This window comes from Lytechinus pictus, chromosome 2 (assembly GCF_037042905.1).
Source record: "Lytechinus pictus isolate F3 Inbred chromosome 2, Lp3.0, whole genome shotgun sequence".
In the NCBI taxonomy this organism is placed as follows: domain Eukaryota; kingdom Metazoa; phylum Echinodermata; class Echinoidea; order Temnopleuroida; family Toxopneustidae; genus Lytechinus; species Lytechinus pictus.
The window spans coordinates 66,159,229-66,176,175 of record NC_087246.1 but is presented as its reverse complement, the minus strand read 5'-3'; the positions used below and the strand labels follow the sequence as shown (position 1 = coordinate 66,176,175).

Sequence of the window (16,947 nt, the reverse complement as noted above, 5' to 3'; positions counted from 1 at the left end):
TATAGCCTCTATGATGACCCCCACTAGCGTACCTACGGGGGGGGGGGGGCAGTCTGCCCCCCTGACGAGCCACAACCCATGCAAAGGACGTATCCCTGCCCCCCCCCCTGACGAGCTTGAAAGACCCTTTTTGCCCCCCCCCCTGACGAGCTTGAAGACTTTTTTTTTTTTTTGCTTGTCAAAGTTTTTGGCGGACGGTTTTGCCCCCCCCCTGTGGAAAATCCTAGGTACGCCACTGATGACCCCTGAAAGTTAAAGGGATACTCCAGGCTGAGAATAATATGATTTGAAAAGATAAAGAAAATTCAGACAAACAAAACACTGAAAATTTGATCAAAATTGGACAAAGAATAACAAATATATGACATTTTAAACTTTTGCATTATTCCGGTGAAATATAGTTCTAGGCTTGTTTTCATGAATATTCCATGAGCAGATTGATGATGTCATATCCCCACTTGTTATTTTGTATTTTATTACATGAAATTAGGTTGATTCAATTTTTTCCTTCAAAAACTTAAAACATTGGATTGAAAACTGATTAAGTGCATTAGATATTCATTGCTGCAAAGTTCATTATAAGGGAGACATAATTATTCACATTATGTATGAAATAATGAAACAAAAAACGATTCCATGTAATTACAAAATAAAAGGGAAGGTGGGGATGTGACATCATCAGCCCACCAAATGAATATTCATGACGATGTGCATATCACTGTTTTCACAAAATATTGCTTAACTTTAAAATGCAATAACTTTGCTATTTTTTATCCGATTTTGATGAAATCTTTAGCAATTAATCGGTGAATTTTACTCTATTTATTAAAATAATATTTTCAGACCGGAGCATCCTTCAAGCACTTTCATTGTGTAAGGATGAATACGACGCGTCCCATGATTTTCTTTTTTCTAAATAATTTGTTTGCATGTAGTACACAATTCAGTGTTAATGACCAATGCGTTTAAAGGTGCAAGAAAGCAAACTGAGCGAACAAAATAATTATCCCAGGGTAGCCACTTCAACCATTAGCCCATTTTCAAGAGCTTCCTACAATAACGCTTTGTCTTTCTTCATTGAGCGCCTGACGTACGAACGGCGGTAGAAGATCCCAACATTTTAAGTCCTTGGTGTATACTCTCTACCCTTTTAATAAGGCCATAAATAGGAAATTTTTTGTGGTTAAGAAATGTGAAATAGCGAGAGAGCGGTGCAACCATGGGAACCTTGGGTGTCGATCACGGAAGGAATAGGGATATACTCCCCCCTCCCCCCAAAAAAAATCAGGTGGGGGTGGCCTGTACAATCATCCCTCCAATATCTCCAATATTACGAGGGCATAAAAAGAAACCAGTATATTTCCAGAAACAAATAGATAAATTTATTAAAATACATAAAATCAATAAAAATTGACAAAATACAAAAAAAGGAAGAAAAACAAAATAAATTCGTTCCCCAACTCAGTTAATCCTAGGTTTTTTTTTTTTAAAGTTGACAAGTCTGTTTTGAAAACAGTTAACGCACTCATCTGTATGTGATAAGTGAACTTGCCGATATAGGGTAATTTCATGAGCCATGCTTGAATAAATGTATAATTAGGACACGCCCTCTCTTATTTCGATGGTACATAAAAGCAAAATTGTTTTAACAACAAAATGCATTTTATATATGTTCTTATTAATTTAGTAGAAGTTACATGGCTGGGTTGGGAATATAGCTTCATCATTTATGAATAACATTATTTTTTCCCTTTGCTTATTACACAGCTGAAACTCATTGAAGGAATTAGCATGCGGATAAAAGGGTAAAATCTAAAGTCGTCACTTACGCTGCCTCAAATTTCAGGCGATCCATTAAAATATGTTAGCTTACGCTATAACCTCTTCCAATAAAGTCATGTATACGGGCCCTAAATTTCACAAATAGATTTGATTTCTATATAAACTTAAAGTTTGATCTTTGATGTTACTTCTATGTTTTGTTTTTGCCATGTTAACAATAATTTCAGAATCTGCAGACACGAGATAAAAAAAAAATCATTAGGACAAAAAAGGTATAGAAATTACATTTTGACCTTACATGATCAACAAATCTGTTCTTATTGGTTGTTTTATGCGTTACTTATGCTATTCCGGGGCTATATTCCGTATTCAATCAAGTAGACCCTATAATTTTATTCTTCTTTCGATTTTGAGTTGTTCTCTTTCTTAAAATAAAATAGGTAGTACTTGTAAACTTGAAACTTGTTGTGCCAGTTTACAATGTTCGGTATTTAATAGTGAAAGTGGACTACGTTGACCTCGAAGGTGATTTTAGTATGCTCTTAAATGCAATTTTAGCATGTCAATTCCTTAAAGAGCCCCCCCCCCCACCGCCGCTTGTCGCTTCGGTGCCTCGCCGGGACACAGACACCAATCATCACAAGAAATCGACAGATATAGGCCTACCGGGGTGCAACCGAGCAAGATTTACCCCGGGGCCGGGGGGGGGGGGGTTATGCTGGATGTATGCAGCCCCATATTTGCAAATAACTCCTAATTGCACTAACAATAAGAAGGGCATGACTGTATGTTTTTTTTCGGGGGGGGGGGCAAGACTCTTAAACTTTTTCGAAACTGTGAGAGAGCCTAAGCAACCGCGAGCTTTTACATTTTGAAAACTGAAATTGGAGAATTTCCTGCATACTTTTGGTAAATTTTGAGAAAATTTTAAATAAAGTAGGTCTAGTTAAGTTTCCAGAATTTAGGGGGGGGGGCAGTGGCAGTGCTCCAGTGCCCACCCTCGATCTGCACCCCCCCCTGCGTAAGTCGAAAAATCGATGCTGCACTGATCCTTAAAGGACAAGTCCACCCCAACAAAAAGCTGCTTTGAATAGAAAGATAAAAATCAAACAAACATAACACTGAAAATTTCATAGCCTGTTTTTTTTCTTATTTTACATCCGAATTTTGATGAAATTTTCAACGTTATTCTTGTTTGATTTTTCTTTATTGATTAAAATCAACATTTTTCTGGGGTGGACTCGACCTTTAATAATGATCTACACCGGATCTACAGTAAAAACAGTATAGTATACAAAATAGTCTGTTTAAACAAATAAATACTAAACATAACTACTCCAGGATGAGATAAACACACAAAAACAGGCTATGAAATCAAAACTGTGAAAAAGATAGCAGTAGTCTACGTTGAAAACACAGTTTTGTACGCGACGCATCTACACTCCAGGGTGGTTCCGCACATGCGCAGTTATTAAATTGTGTCGGATTTCACGATTAGCATTTCGCGTGTTGAGGTCTCAGAAAGAGTCTAGCAAATGGCGTCGTAGTCTAAAAACTGTGACGGACTCACGAAAACTACCCATCCATATTCCATTTCCGTGCCAATTTAAGCCTTGTTTTCAAGTGGGTAAGCTAGGAGGTTATTCATAGTACATTTTAATTTAATATTTTGAGCCTAAAGGAACTGATCAATGTCTGTTTGAGGTGGTTTTTGTTCGGTGATTGAGTGTCGGCTGTGTGTAGTTGCGGTGCATTTGACTCGTGATTACACTACAGTGTATTGTGTGGACGGATCGTAGCATTCTATTCATGCCGTTGTAGATCGAGTGTGCAGCCGGGAATCGGAGAGTGTGTCCGCGTGTTATGCATACTGTACTGTGCACCTGAATAACTGCATATTCACGTCTGTAAACTCTGTGTGTAGACTAACTTTATATTGACTGTACTTGTACTGATCCATGAATCACTGACGTCAGTCGTCTTGCATGCAATGGTCAGCGCAGCTCGGAGGACTTTTTGGGGGAAGATAGGATGGGGGGGGGGGGGGTGCATATGGAACTCTTTCCCTATACTACATGTACAAGTTAGGCCCTTCATTGGATTTGGAGATTTCCAGGGTGGATGATTTAAAAAAAAGAAAATCAAGTCTGGGGCATTCATGCGCTTTGCATAATATGCGCGGGTGCTGCAGAGTGCAGTGCGCGCCACCCACCCCTCCCCCTTCATGCCCTTTTCTGGCTTAGGACTAGGAGGAGGGTAGGGTCAGGGCTCTAGGCCTGGCAGATGTGCTCGGATAAGTTTGGTGAATTTATCGGTCAATTATGGGTGCAAATAATTAAAGATAAATAAAAGTAGTTGCAGTACGTAAACACTGATTTCACAAGAAAGTCAGCAAAACCAACCAAGGATATTATATTGTGGATCTAGATCAGTGGTACAGACAGTTACATGAACTGAACTTTGAGAAATCTTGAAAAGATGTAGGCCTAAACCCTCATCCCTATAAAGTTAATGTATAATCAAAAGATATAAAATTTATGACAGGCCTACATATTATACATATAGCTACAGTAGCAGTCATAAATTTTGTCATTTCTTTTAATAATAAGCACAATAATATCCCAATACCATGGCATGAGGACTGTATGTCAAGAACACAGTATTATTGTTAGTTTCACTCACCATCCGTGACTATTTTCAAAGGCATTTTCTTGTTTGTTACAAATACCGGGGGTAGGCCCTACGTTCTAATTCCTCTGTTTTTTCCCTACTTCTCTCACTCATCCTCGGCTTTCTGTCTCTCTGTATAATTAAGCGCATTAATATATGTGTAATGGGTCGGCTCTACAGCTGTATTGAGGATACACTTCATGTTTTCCCAGGCTTCCTATTGATTAGAAGGGCTCCCACTTGGAACTAATAGTGATTTTGATTCGTTTTCTGTGAAAAGATGGGCAGGAACTTACAGAGATAAAAGTAGCGCCTAGCGGTCAGGGTGTCACAGCTTGGGGAGAAATGACAACATTTATGACAAGAGTTATGCAACCAAACCTGATTGGACTCCCTGCAGCGACACAGAAAACTTTTATCCTTGGACTTACACAAAAAATTAAAGGGGTACTCCAACTCCAGGCTGAAAATAATCATTATCTAAATGAATAATAGAGTAAAATTCACCAAGCAAGATGTTGAAAATTTATGAGGCGCCGAATGTACCAATATTATATAGAACAATTATTTGTTATATAATCATTATTTATTAAATAATAACTATTATTTATATATAATTTACATTTTATTTGTAAATAACTACTATTATATAAAATATCATTTCTAATTATTTATATATAATTCCAAGTAATACTTCATTATTTGTAAATAATAATAGTTCGACATTCCATTATTTATAAATAATGATTATTTGTTTTTCATTATTTATAAATAATGATTATTTGTTTTTCATTATTTATAAATAATGATTATTTGTTTTTCATTATTTACAAATAATGATTATTTGTTTTTCATTATTTATAAATAATGATTATTTGTTTTTCATTATTTATAAATAATGATTATTTGTTTTTATATTATTTATAAATAATGACACTACATACTTCATTATTTATAAATAATGGAAAACTCAACAAATTATTTATAAATAAAGAAATGTGCACTGGCATTGATAATAAATAATTATTATTTATAAATAATAGAAAACTTATTTAAAAATAACGGAAAAACGAATTGCAATTATTTATAAATAATGAAGTATGTAGTGTCATTATTTATAAATAATATAAAAACAAATAATCATTATTTATAAATAATGAAAAACAAATAATCATTATTTATAAATAATGAAAAACAAATAATCATTATTTGTAAATAATGAAAAACAAATAATCATTATTTATAAATAATGAAAAACAAATAATCATTATTTATAAATAATGAAAAACAAATAATCATTATTTATAGATAATGGAATGTCGAACTATTATTATTTACAAATAATGAAGTATTACTTGGAATTATATATAAATAATTAGAAATGATATTTTATATAATAGTAGTTATTTACAAATAAAATGTAAATTATATATAAATAATAGTTATTATTTAATAAATAATGATTATATAACAAATAATTGTTCTATATAATATTGGTACATTCGGCGCCTCATAAAAATTTCATCAAAATCGTATTACAAAATTGAATTCTAGAAATTAGCAATATTTTTTAAAAACAGTTCTATGCATTTTGTGAACAGGCTGATAAACTCACATCCCCACTTTCCTTTTTATATTACATGAAATCATAATTATGTCATATTTTCATACATTATATAAGTCACCCTTTCAATCAAATAAGTTCCAGCAATGATATAATAATGCACTAACACTCACTATTTCTCTTTTGTTTTTTATTTTTTGAATTATATAATATTTTCAACATTTAAAGATTAGACAATAAGGAACAACTTGACTGAACCATTAAACAAAATGTGTAATTCCACATGTTCGGGGAGAAAGAAAACTTTGTTTCACATGAGAATTAGGAGAAAATTAGAATGTTTCATACATAAAATAGTGAGTGGGTGATGTCTTCAGTCCCCTAATTTGCATACAGTCCAGGATGGTTTGTGAAATTAAGAAAAAATTTAAAATATAATTTTTGATAAAGTCTTCAGTGTTAAACTTGTTGGATATTTCTCTTTTTATTCAAATCAACTTTTTTGTTGGGGTGGACTTGTCCTTTAAGTTTGAAACGGGGTCAGTGTGAGCGAGTAATGTGACCCTGCATACGGGTTGCTCTCTTTTATAGTATGAAGTTAGAATTGAGTTTAGAAGAACCACAGTATGCCAAGACAGTATTACAATGTGTTATATATAAGCAAGAACTAACAAATTGTACTACTAGAATCAAGTTTTATGAGGAAGAAAATACTTTTTTAAACAACCATTGTGGCATGATCTATGTGTTGATTACGTTCATAAATTCATCCATAATTACACCTACATGTAAAGATTATTATTCTGTTGTAACGGTATTCTGTCAATGGTAATTTAAATTTGTGTGTTGATATTAAGGGAATGATGACTGAAAAGTGAAATACATAATGGTATACCGGTATGTCTTTTTGTATTTCGTATGGAAAGTTTGTTTGCTTTGGACCATTTGATACTTTGTTGATTTCATGGTTTAAAACTAGATTATTTCAATGAAAAAAGTAATTTAGAATTTCAAGAATTTTCACCTGTAATTTTGTTTCATCTTGGGTTGATTCAAATGAGAATGATGTATGTGTTTCTTTTTTATGTTTACTTTTCCAGAAAAACAACATCAAAATGAGCACCAGCAGTGATGATACACAGTTCAACTGCCGGCTCTGCAACTTTGTAGGAACAAGCAAGACCGCAATCGCAGAGCATTTCCTGACAGAACACATAGAACAGTATGTCTCCCTTAGCAAGGCAACTCCTTCAAAATCACCTAAGAATGAAACTGTAACAAAAAAAGAAAAATTAGAGGAAGGGGAGCAAGAAGTGGATGAATCAGAAGCAGAGAATGAAGATATTACAAATGAAGAAGAGGAAAAAGAAGAAGAGGAGAAAAGGTCCAAGACCTTAGACGAAATTCTGAAAAAGAAACTAGAAAAGGATACTAGTCCTGGATTTGGCAGGGGGATGCGGAGAAGGAAGAAGACTACCCCCATCAAGTATTCCATGGATGACGACGATGAAGATGAAGATGATTGGTTACCAAAGAGAGAGCCAGAACCATCTAAAACCATCTATGTACGTCAACCTTCCATACTTAACAAAGGACGTGGAAGGCCACGCAAAAAGGGTAAGCGTGGACGTCCTCAAACGCTTGGATTGAAGAAGTCCAAATTGAAGCCGAAGAGTGCTGCCCCAACTCCAAAACCACCACCACCCCTGAAGCCTAAAACTGAGATGAGGAAAAGGGCTGATGAGAAGAACTTGCCAATTCCGTACTATGTATTTAATAGAATCTTAGATGATCGAGTGGAAACATGGTTCAAACATTACAAAGAAAAGCGGGAAGCGATAGAAATGGTCCGTTGTGCCAATGATAGGTGTGCCAATGTTATGAGTGTAGAGGAGATGGTTGTCCATGAGAAGTGCCACGTGCCAAATCTTGATGGATTCCGTTGCTTCGAATGTGGGATCCTCAGCCTCCATTGGGCCAAGATGAGGGTTCACTATCGATCTGAGCATGACCCTAAGCTGAATGCTGCCATGTGTGATTTTGAAGGCTGTGAGAAGATATTCCCATGCATTGGCACCAAGCTCCTGCAGAGTCATGCCCTCAAAGCACACTTCAAACCACAACTTTTAGCAAGACTGAAGAGCCCAGATTTTGATCCGTCGGAGTATGCACAATATATGCTGGCCCCTGAGAGTGAAGCGGACAGACAGTCCATTTTAAGAAAACGTGGCAATAAGCGTCCTGCAGAAGATGGAGATGATGATGATGAAGAAGAAGAAGAAGAAGAAGAAGAAGAAGAGGAAGGAGAAATAAAAGCTCCTGCTAAGCCAGAGGCAAAAAAGCCCAAAAGGAGAAAGTTCAAGCGCTACAAGGTGCATGTATGCAATATCTGCATGGCCAGATTCAAGGATGAAGGGGAGATGCTTTCACACAAGGATGCTCATTACAAGGACAACTCTGAAGTAATCTACTGTACAGAATGCCCAGATTTCAATACCACAGATGAGGAAGAGATACGAAAGCATTTGGCAGATACCCACAAAAGAATGCTGCACTTGCACCGCTGTCATGAATGCAACAATTTCTCAACCAACCACTACCATGACTTGAAGAAACATCTTGTCACTCACACAGGTGCTAAGAACTACATGTGTGAGTTATGTGGCAGACGTACCACCACGCCCTTCAATCTGCGTATTCACTACAGGCGTATCCACGCTTCAGAAGAGGAGAAGAAGCACCACTGTATGTCATGTGACTATAAGTGTGCTGACAAAGGCATCCTGAAGGTGAGCTGATCTCAGTATTTTAGACTAAATGTAGATTTTGGTCATAGATAATCTATACTTGATATTAAATTATTTACCAGCTTTAGTTAACCCTAATAGAGCCGGGTTATTTGGGCCCATCTCACAACGGGGGGTGGGTGGAGGAGGGGACTGGAAATCGTTGCTGACTTCATTCTGATCATAAACAAGGCAAGATTTTAACCAGTTAAAGTAGAAAAAGTTAAAAAATTGTATTGGATTAGTACATGAATTCACACTTTGGAGCAATTTGGGGTCTGACATGCACTTACATTATGTTGCATAATTTCATATCTGCATACCCAGTTAGCAAACGGCGTTGTAAAAAAAAATTAGCGACAGAAGGGGGGCGGGTTCCTCAGTGACTTTAATTCATTGTATAATTTCCTTACATCTTTGCCATATTGTATTTCATTATTTTGTAGGAGCACATCAAGCACAAGCATGGCCTGCTGCTTAATAAGGACAGCTATGGAAGACCCAAACCAACCGCAACCTTTGCCTGTAACTTATGTGACTATGTGGGCCGCAAGCAGAAGAGTCTAGAATACCACATGCGCATTCACAAAGAAAATCGCCAGTTCAGATGCCAGCTTTGCCCCTATGCCAGTAAGACAAAGAATAATCTAGTACTTCATATCCGTACTCATGAAGGGATGCAGCCCAACAAGTGTCCTCACTGTGACTTCAAAGGTGAGAGCTCACTTCTTTTCCAGGATTCCATGATAAAAAGTAGTCTTCAAGAAAAGCGATATGTTTTATTAAGACCAAAAAAAAAAGATTTTCTTGTACATGTATGTAATGACACAAAATTGGTTATTTTAAATATTTGCTGCTATGGGGGTCCACCAATTTGCCTACGAAATTGAAATTTTAAAAGGTGGTTTTCTTTTTGTAACTCAAATACCACATCTGCCAAATGACTATTTGGTATCCTTTCTTTGCATTGTTTGTACTCACTCTTGCATGAATGATTAATCATTTGAGTTTAATATCAGATGAAAGAAGGGATTTTAAAGGTAAGAAAGTTACAATGATACATGTACATGTAGGACACTTATCTATTGTATTTGTTATTGTTTATAATAAATCATTGAAAATTCTTGGGTTCATTTTTGTGGGATGCACTGAATAATACAGTTGCAGATCCAAGGGGGCGGGGGATCCCCCCTTGGGTTGAACATGGACCCATCCATGGTCTAATACTGCTTTGTTGATAAAATGCACTTCATCTTCACAGTTAATGTTTTCTCATGTAAATCTAGACTTTTATATTTGGTCTTTAGAGGTAAACAATTCTGTAATAGGTTTAGATACACAGAGGTTGGGAGACTGAATTTAAAAACACTTTCTTACTCCAAATATAAGGGAGTCCTACCTTTATCTGTAACTGTCTTTTCTCTCTAATTCATTCAGGTGCAACCAATAAGATTGTGTCTGAGCACATCATGAGCAAGCATGCCAAGGTCCGTCCATACCGCTGCAATGTGTGTGGCTGGACAGCAGCATACAATGGCAACATGTGGAAGCATGTTGAGAACCACCAAAAGGTCCTTGGAGACCAGATGCCTGAGTTTCCTGTCAGTGTCCTCTCCAATATAGATGACCTCAACATGCCTACACCTCTCCGCGCCCCATCTGGCAAGAAGCGTGGCCAAGGAAAAGACCCAACCTCGCCATCATCGCCTACGTCTAGACCGAAAGTCAAGAGGAACCGTCAACCCAAATTTCAAGAGCCTCCCAGCGGTGTCATCCTTGCCAACAGGTCTGTGGTGCAGGAGGTTCCTGTGACAGTAACAATAACTCACCAAGAAGATCCCCCACAACAGCAGCCTCATGAAGTAGCAGTAGCAGCAGCTCCACAACCTCCTCAAGCCCACCCACAATCTATTTCATCGGTCATCAATCATGAAGGAATGGTCATTCAGGTACAAAGCAGGGGTATTTAAGTGGTCTATATTCATTTGGTCTACAGGCAGTCTACTTCTCATATAGTCTATTACCACATGGACTAAACCAGATTGGTCTACATGTAATTCCGGTTTGGTCTACACTACATGTTGCTCTAATTCTCACTTGCATGTAGTCTAATTTTCACTTCATCTAGTTTGTAAATTTATATTGTGGTTTATGAACAGTTTGTCTAACCATATAACATGAATGGCGTTAGATCACATAGAATTCAGAGGAAATGGGTTTACCCTAAGTAGAAATTAGATCAAAAAGTAAATGGGCTAAATGGCAATTAGACCATATGGTAAGTAGACAAACAGGTTGTAGATGATTTAGGACTAGACCATGTGAGATGAGACCAAACAGATTTTAAACAAAGGAGATGTTAATAAGCAATTTATTGTTGAGTTGTAACCTCATACAAATTGTAGTTTTTAATATCTAAGCCTACAATATTGTCAGTGTTCATACATGGCGTAATATTGAAAAATAAGAATTTTCCACAAGCTGAAAGTCGGGTTGTCAGGATTGTTATTTTGTTTTTCTTTGTGAAAGTCTGGAGAGAAGTGAAAAGTTTATTTTGTTTGATAATGATGATAATTACATGCTGTCTCTGTTTGGCACATTTATAATTTAATGTTTTGCATTTCTCTATCTTGATAACAATATAGATAGGTGCATTTCTGAAATAACCATCGTTAATGCCAAAATACTTTTTCAAAACTTGGCTTGAATGGCTACAGGCATGGCTAACTAAGAGAAGTGTCCAGTAATGTGAATTTGGTTTTGTTGATTTAGCAAATATTTGCTTGAGTCAATTTAATGGGAGTTAGAAGTATTTGAAAACGTGAAAGTGCGGCACATTGAAAAAGGATTAGTGAGTATGAATTAGAGAATGTAACTTTTGGGTGTTGATGGAAGTATTATTTGGTTGGTAATAGGAATTGATTGATTTTCAGTAACTTTGGTAGTGACTTGTGAGCATTTATGTCATTATTTTTCCATATATTTTTAGATGGTGAACGTGGAACCAGCTCATGACGCACAACCACACCATGTGAAGGTCAGTAGTGACAACCATATCATCCGTCACCACCCCATGATAGAGTACAGCAGTGTGCCACCAGTGTCTGTCACCCAACAGATCATCGCTGCAGGTAATGACATGGCACATGTCATATCGGAGCAGCAGTTCCATCAACTGCAGCAGCAACAACAGCAACAGCAGCAACAACAACAACAACAACAGCAGCAGCAGCAGCAACAACAACCACAGCCCAACCAAGGACATCCTCCGCAATCACACACCCCTCTTGCGCCACCTCCTGCACTGCACAGCCAGCAGCCCAAGGCACCCTTGCACCCTGTACCTCTTGAGATCCATGCTGTCCCTATTCACCCCACCACCCACAGTAACATCCCGACACCAGTCGTTGAGCAGATAGTGCGTGATACAGACCATGCTGTACATCATTTGGTGGCTGCCATGATGCCACGGTGGTAGGTAACCATGGTTTCTCCTTAACATCCGGGTCCAGTTACACAAAAGATTGCAATCAAGTGCGAAATGACTGTGGCCAATAAACCAAGAGCATTTTGATTCGAAGACTGATCAATCTGTAACCACTCAGATTTGTTTCAACTTTTATATGATTAATCATAAACTTTTGTGTTAAGAGACCTCGGAGTTATGCTTTGGAAAGGGATAAGATATTTCTTTGGTATCTAGTAATAGAGACATTCAAGCTGAAAACTCAAAGATTTGGGTGATATGTTGGCATACATTGTAGATCTTCTGCTAGTACTTTAAATGAAGTTAATGACGTGCGATCATGCCATGGGCATTTATTGCACATACACATGGATCAAGTGTACATGAAAAATGATTTAAATTCTTGTTTAAGATCTAAAGCAATTTTTTTTTTTAGTTTTGCTTTATTCCATTTATGAATACTACCAAATTCAGTATTTTCTTGCTCAGTATCTTATCAGTAACCATTTGTATTTTAACATTTAGAATTCTTTGTAATCATTTGCTGAGGCTGAAGCAAAAAAAAAAAAAAGGGGGGGGGGTAAAGGTTCATTTCTAATCAAATCCAATTGAGTTCAATCCAGGAATTGTTCATGTATACATCTTTTTTGTTTTAAATTACCTATAATTCTGCAATTAAGTCATACAGTTGTACAGGAACAAAATGGAAACAATTTTCATTTACCAGTATTATTATGTTTGCAAAAAAAAATATACGGGCTTGTAAACAGATATAGTTTCAAAATTTTGTAAATACATGTACATGTCATGGGTTAATTAAAATACTGAACATTTTAGAAACCATGAAAATATGGAAATTTTTACCAAATATTATCAATGGATTTCGTGAGTGGAGTGTGCATATTTCTCCATAACTTTTGAATAATGATATACACATATGCATTTTTTAACCAATGCTCTTTTGAATATTCTTTTGCATCATTGGAAAAATGAAGGGCAATTCTTGTCTCCTGTTTCATGATCTCTTCATGGTAGCCTAACCTTCTCATTTGTATAATTTGAGCATCTGATTGGCTACGGAAGTGATCCTCATATTGGCAATTTAACACAATTCTGGTAAAATGGGCATATACTGTATGACAGCCATAAACTGCACTACATTATTCTATATTATATTCCCTTTTTTTGGAGAGAAGAGGGGGAGTTGATATTCATTATTTTTGCAGGTTCATGAATAAACTCATACTGCTGAATAAATTTCCACATAAATATAGAGGCTTTATATAATTAGGGCAAGGTCACTGTTTTTGAGGGCACATTTCTCTATTACAGCCCAAGTGGCAATAATTCAAAATGGCTCCAAACATATCAAAGGTCATAGAGAGGGGCTTTAAGGCCAATTAATAGGTCATTGAAGGTCAGGGTCTTGGTTGCATTAAGCTCCGAGTATAACAAAAAATTGGATCATCTCTGATGTACCCATCTGATGTGCTAAAAATAATTGGGACAATGTAAGCCATGCTATTATGATATGATACAGAACAGTTAGTACATGTACATTGGTCCTTTACTGTGGATTGATGAGATACATCAAGCAGAATGAGTTGATTTAGCTGCAGTCTTGTTGTCTAACGAGAGATTGATGGATGAATTTTTTCATTGGTTCGTCTAACTAGTGGATCAACATTGCTTTTGCTGCCAAGCTAAAGTTTTTTTTTTTCGGAACATCAAAATTATTTTATAGGGGTGGGAAGGACGACTTTATGTTGGGTATTACAAGAATTTGTCACTTTGTTCTATAACCGGTGTGTTGGCTCATCAGTTGGTAGAGCGTCTGTCTCACAACCGGGAGTTTAAACCCTGGTCACATCAGACTAAAAGACGTTTAACAATTGGAGTCGCTGCTACCCTGTTTTTGACGTTCAATAATTCAAGGGATAGAGCCTCGTCGATCTGGCGCGGCACAGCAGCTGCAGGGCCCACAATCAATTGGGCACAGCAAATTTTTGGAATATTTCATTTCATGTCTATTTCGAACAATAAAATATGGATTTTTCATGTTAATGTAAACTTACTTAACCAATTCATGATCATGATGTTAAATGTGACTTAAATTCTACAAATAATCAGCATATTAACCTACCCCCTTTTCCCTCTATTTTTATTTGTTTGTTTGATGATGTAAATACTGTAAAGATTTTTAGTTGCTAGAAGTGTCAAAGCCGTGAGTGAACAGTTAGTGAGATGATATCAGTGAAAAAAAGAAGATAATTGCTGTGTATAGTGCTAAATTGTAGTTATATTAAAATGAAAGTTCTTCCATTTTAAAATTTCAGTAATAATTTATAGTTTTAGTAGTTGTAAATATACATGTAACCTAGCACTTTAATAAGTACTGATCTATGATAGCAAATAATGTATACATGCATTGAATGATGAAATAATGTTGATATACTTTTATTTGTAATCCAAGGGAATTTGTATTGATACTGCATTGTAAATGACCAGCATGTTTCAGTTGCAGCAGCACAGTTTAGAGAATTCATTTTCACAGTGATCGCATTGTTTTTACCAATTTCTATTTTATCAGCTGTTCCCTTTTAATTAACAGATTGCAGCGCTGCTAGAGATTTGTTTTACTTGAAATGATTTGTCTATTGTCAAAACAGCTTTGAGTGTATCTCATATATCTGAAGAGTGTTTTTTTTGTGAAAAGAAATGCATTCACCATCTATTTAATTTTCAGTTATGTAGAATTTAGATTAGAAATGCTTCTATGCAGAAGACACTGCTTAATGACAATCGTATCAAACAATTATTGGTTTTGTATGCTCCCAAATCCTTGTTGCTATTGCGAATGTTTTACATCTGCTTTAATTATTTATAATTATCCTTGACTGCATTGTAACCTATTTACCCAATGATGTAATCATAAAATTCAAATTGTATGCATACTTTTAAAACTAAAGATGTTCTTGACTGCCTGGAAGCTTGTCAGACATAGCATCAAGTAATGTATGCAAACTGGGAATAAACATATTGTAGTGTACTAATATGTTTATGAGATACTAAATGACTAGGTTCCCAGGAAAACACATCTATTAATTTGAATCCCTCAGTAAACAAGACTATTTGATATGAACATGTTTACCTTTGTAAAATGTTATAAGATATGAAATTGATCATTTGTTTTTTATTGATTGGATGGAGGCTTTTAACCCTTCACTTCTTAAATTATCATTGGCAGACACGTCCCCCCCCCCTACCAAAAATAGTCAGGGGACACAATATCAAATGTCCCCCCATACTATTTTTGATCTTTTATGATGGAGAAAAATATATAATTCACAATCGAAATAATACATGTATTTTGGACTAAATGACCTTACATTCTGGGTGAAAACCTTTTTTTTTTTGCTTGTCAAATTTCCCAGCCCCTGGTCCTACCTTTGGGGACAGATTTCCGCCCATGTAAATTATTACTTGATTTAAGTGTCAACTGCCATAATTGTTACCCCATTTTATTTATTTTTAAATGACATGTATGCATTTTGTATCAAATGCAGGTACAACATAGCATGGTATTAGAATAATGCAGTATGAATTGATATAGAAAATACTATCCATGACCTTTTTCTTATGGGTATTTTGTATGCTGCCCTATATTTGAATGTACTGAACATATATTATGAGTCCTTTGCAAATAAAACCCATCCATTTCCCAATCAAAATGTTTTATGCCTCTATTTCTTAATTTTCGACTTGTTTCAACCACGTTATTTGTATGCACTTTTAGTAAATTGATATTTTTGAAATAATATACTTGGTGATTTCAGTTTTGTGTTAAAACTTTGTGTAAGTGTTCGTATTGGAGAAAAAACAAAACGATCCATAATATTAAAAATTGTTAGTATATGAGTAAAATGCATTCCTAAACGCCCAATCGGAGATAGGGCTTTTGATTGACGTGACTCGTTGTTGAGTTATCGGTAATTACTATCAATTTGACCCTGGACCTATTTAGAGCTTTTTCGGCACCCTAGACCAGAGAGCTGATCGGGGGGGGGGGGGGGGTCATCAAACTGTTCGTAAGTTAATAACGACTGATGATCCTTTTTCAAATGATGATGTCGCTGGCCTTCCATAGTTGAGAGTGATTTGGTGATAAATGACGGCTCTATTCAAGAAGGGGCCTGATTTTTTTTGTTACCTTCCTCTCAAAAAAGGTAAAAATTCCTTAATTGAAACCATGTTTTCAGGCAAAAAATCTTTCCATTCAGTGATGAATTATCACACAACTGTCTCCACTACGTTGGTTGATCCTATTTACCAGAGAAAATAAATCCGATACAAATCCCTTTTCTCATTTCGGCATATAGATTTCACTTTTCTTATAGGCCTATACATTTCATTCCAGTTTGCCAAAATTTTTCCCTTTTAGTCTGAATTCTGCAAAGAATTGCAACATCAAATACAAGTACAATATTTAGACAGCCAATCTTTGGAAATGGGCGATGAATAAAATAAAAGGAAAAATCAGGGTTTGTAAAAGAAAGTGAATATAGCCTAATGTTAGCAATTAACTTTGAGCCTTTCTAATTAATCTAGAGAGGCGACAGATGTAGTGGTTGGTTGTGGATCAAAACTGAAAGTTGGCAGTCGAGATATCTTACGACGCG

At 35.9% G+C, this 16,947-nt stretch overlaps 1 protein-coding gene across 1 annotated transcript; it reads left to right on the top strand.

Moving 5' to 3' along the window:
• The first annotated feature begins 3,323 nt into the window (after positions 1-3,323).
• On the top strand, positions 3,324-15,999 carry LOC129253777 (RE1-silencing transcription factor-like). The gene is made up of 5 exons (XM_054892206.2): positions 3,324-3,405; positions 7,117-8,805; positions 9,249-9,516; positions 10,240-10,751; positions 11,792-15,999. The coding sequence occupies exons 2-5, from the start codon at positions 7,132-7,134 to the stop codon at positions 12,278-12,280; spliced, it is 2,943 nt and encodes a 980-aa protein (XP_054748181.2). The 5' UTR covers positions 3,324-3,405; positions 7,117-7,131; the 3' UTR covers positions 12,281-15,999.
• Positions 16,000-16,947: the final 948 nt, after the last annotated feature.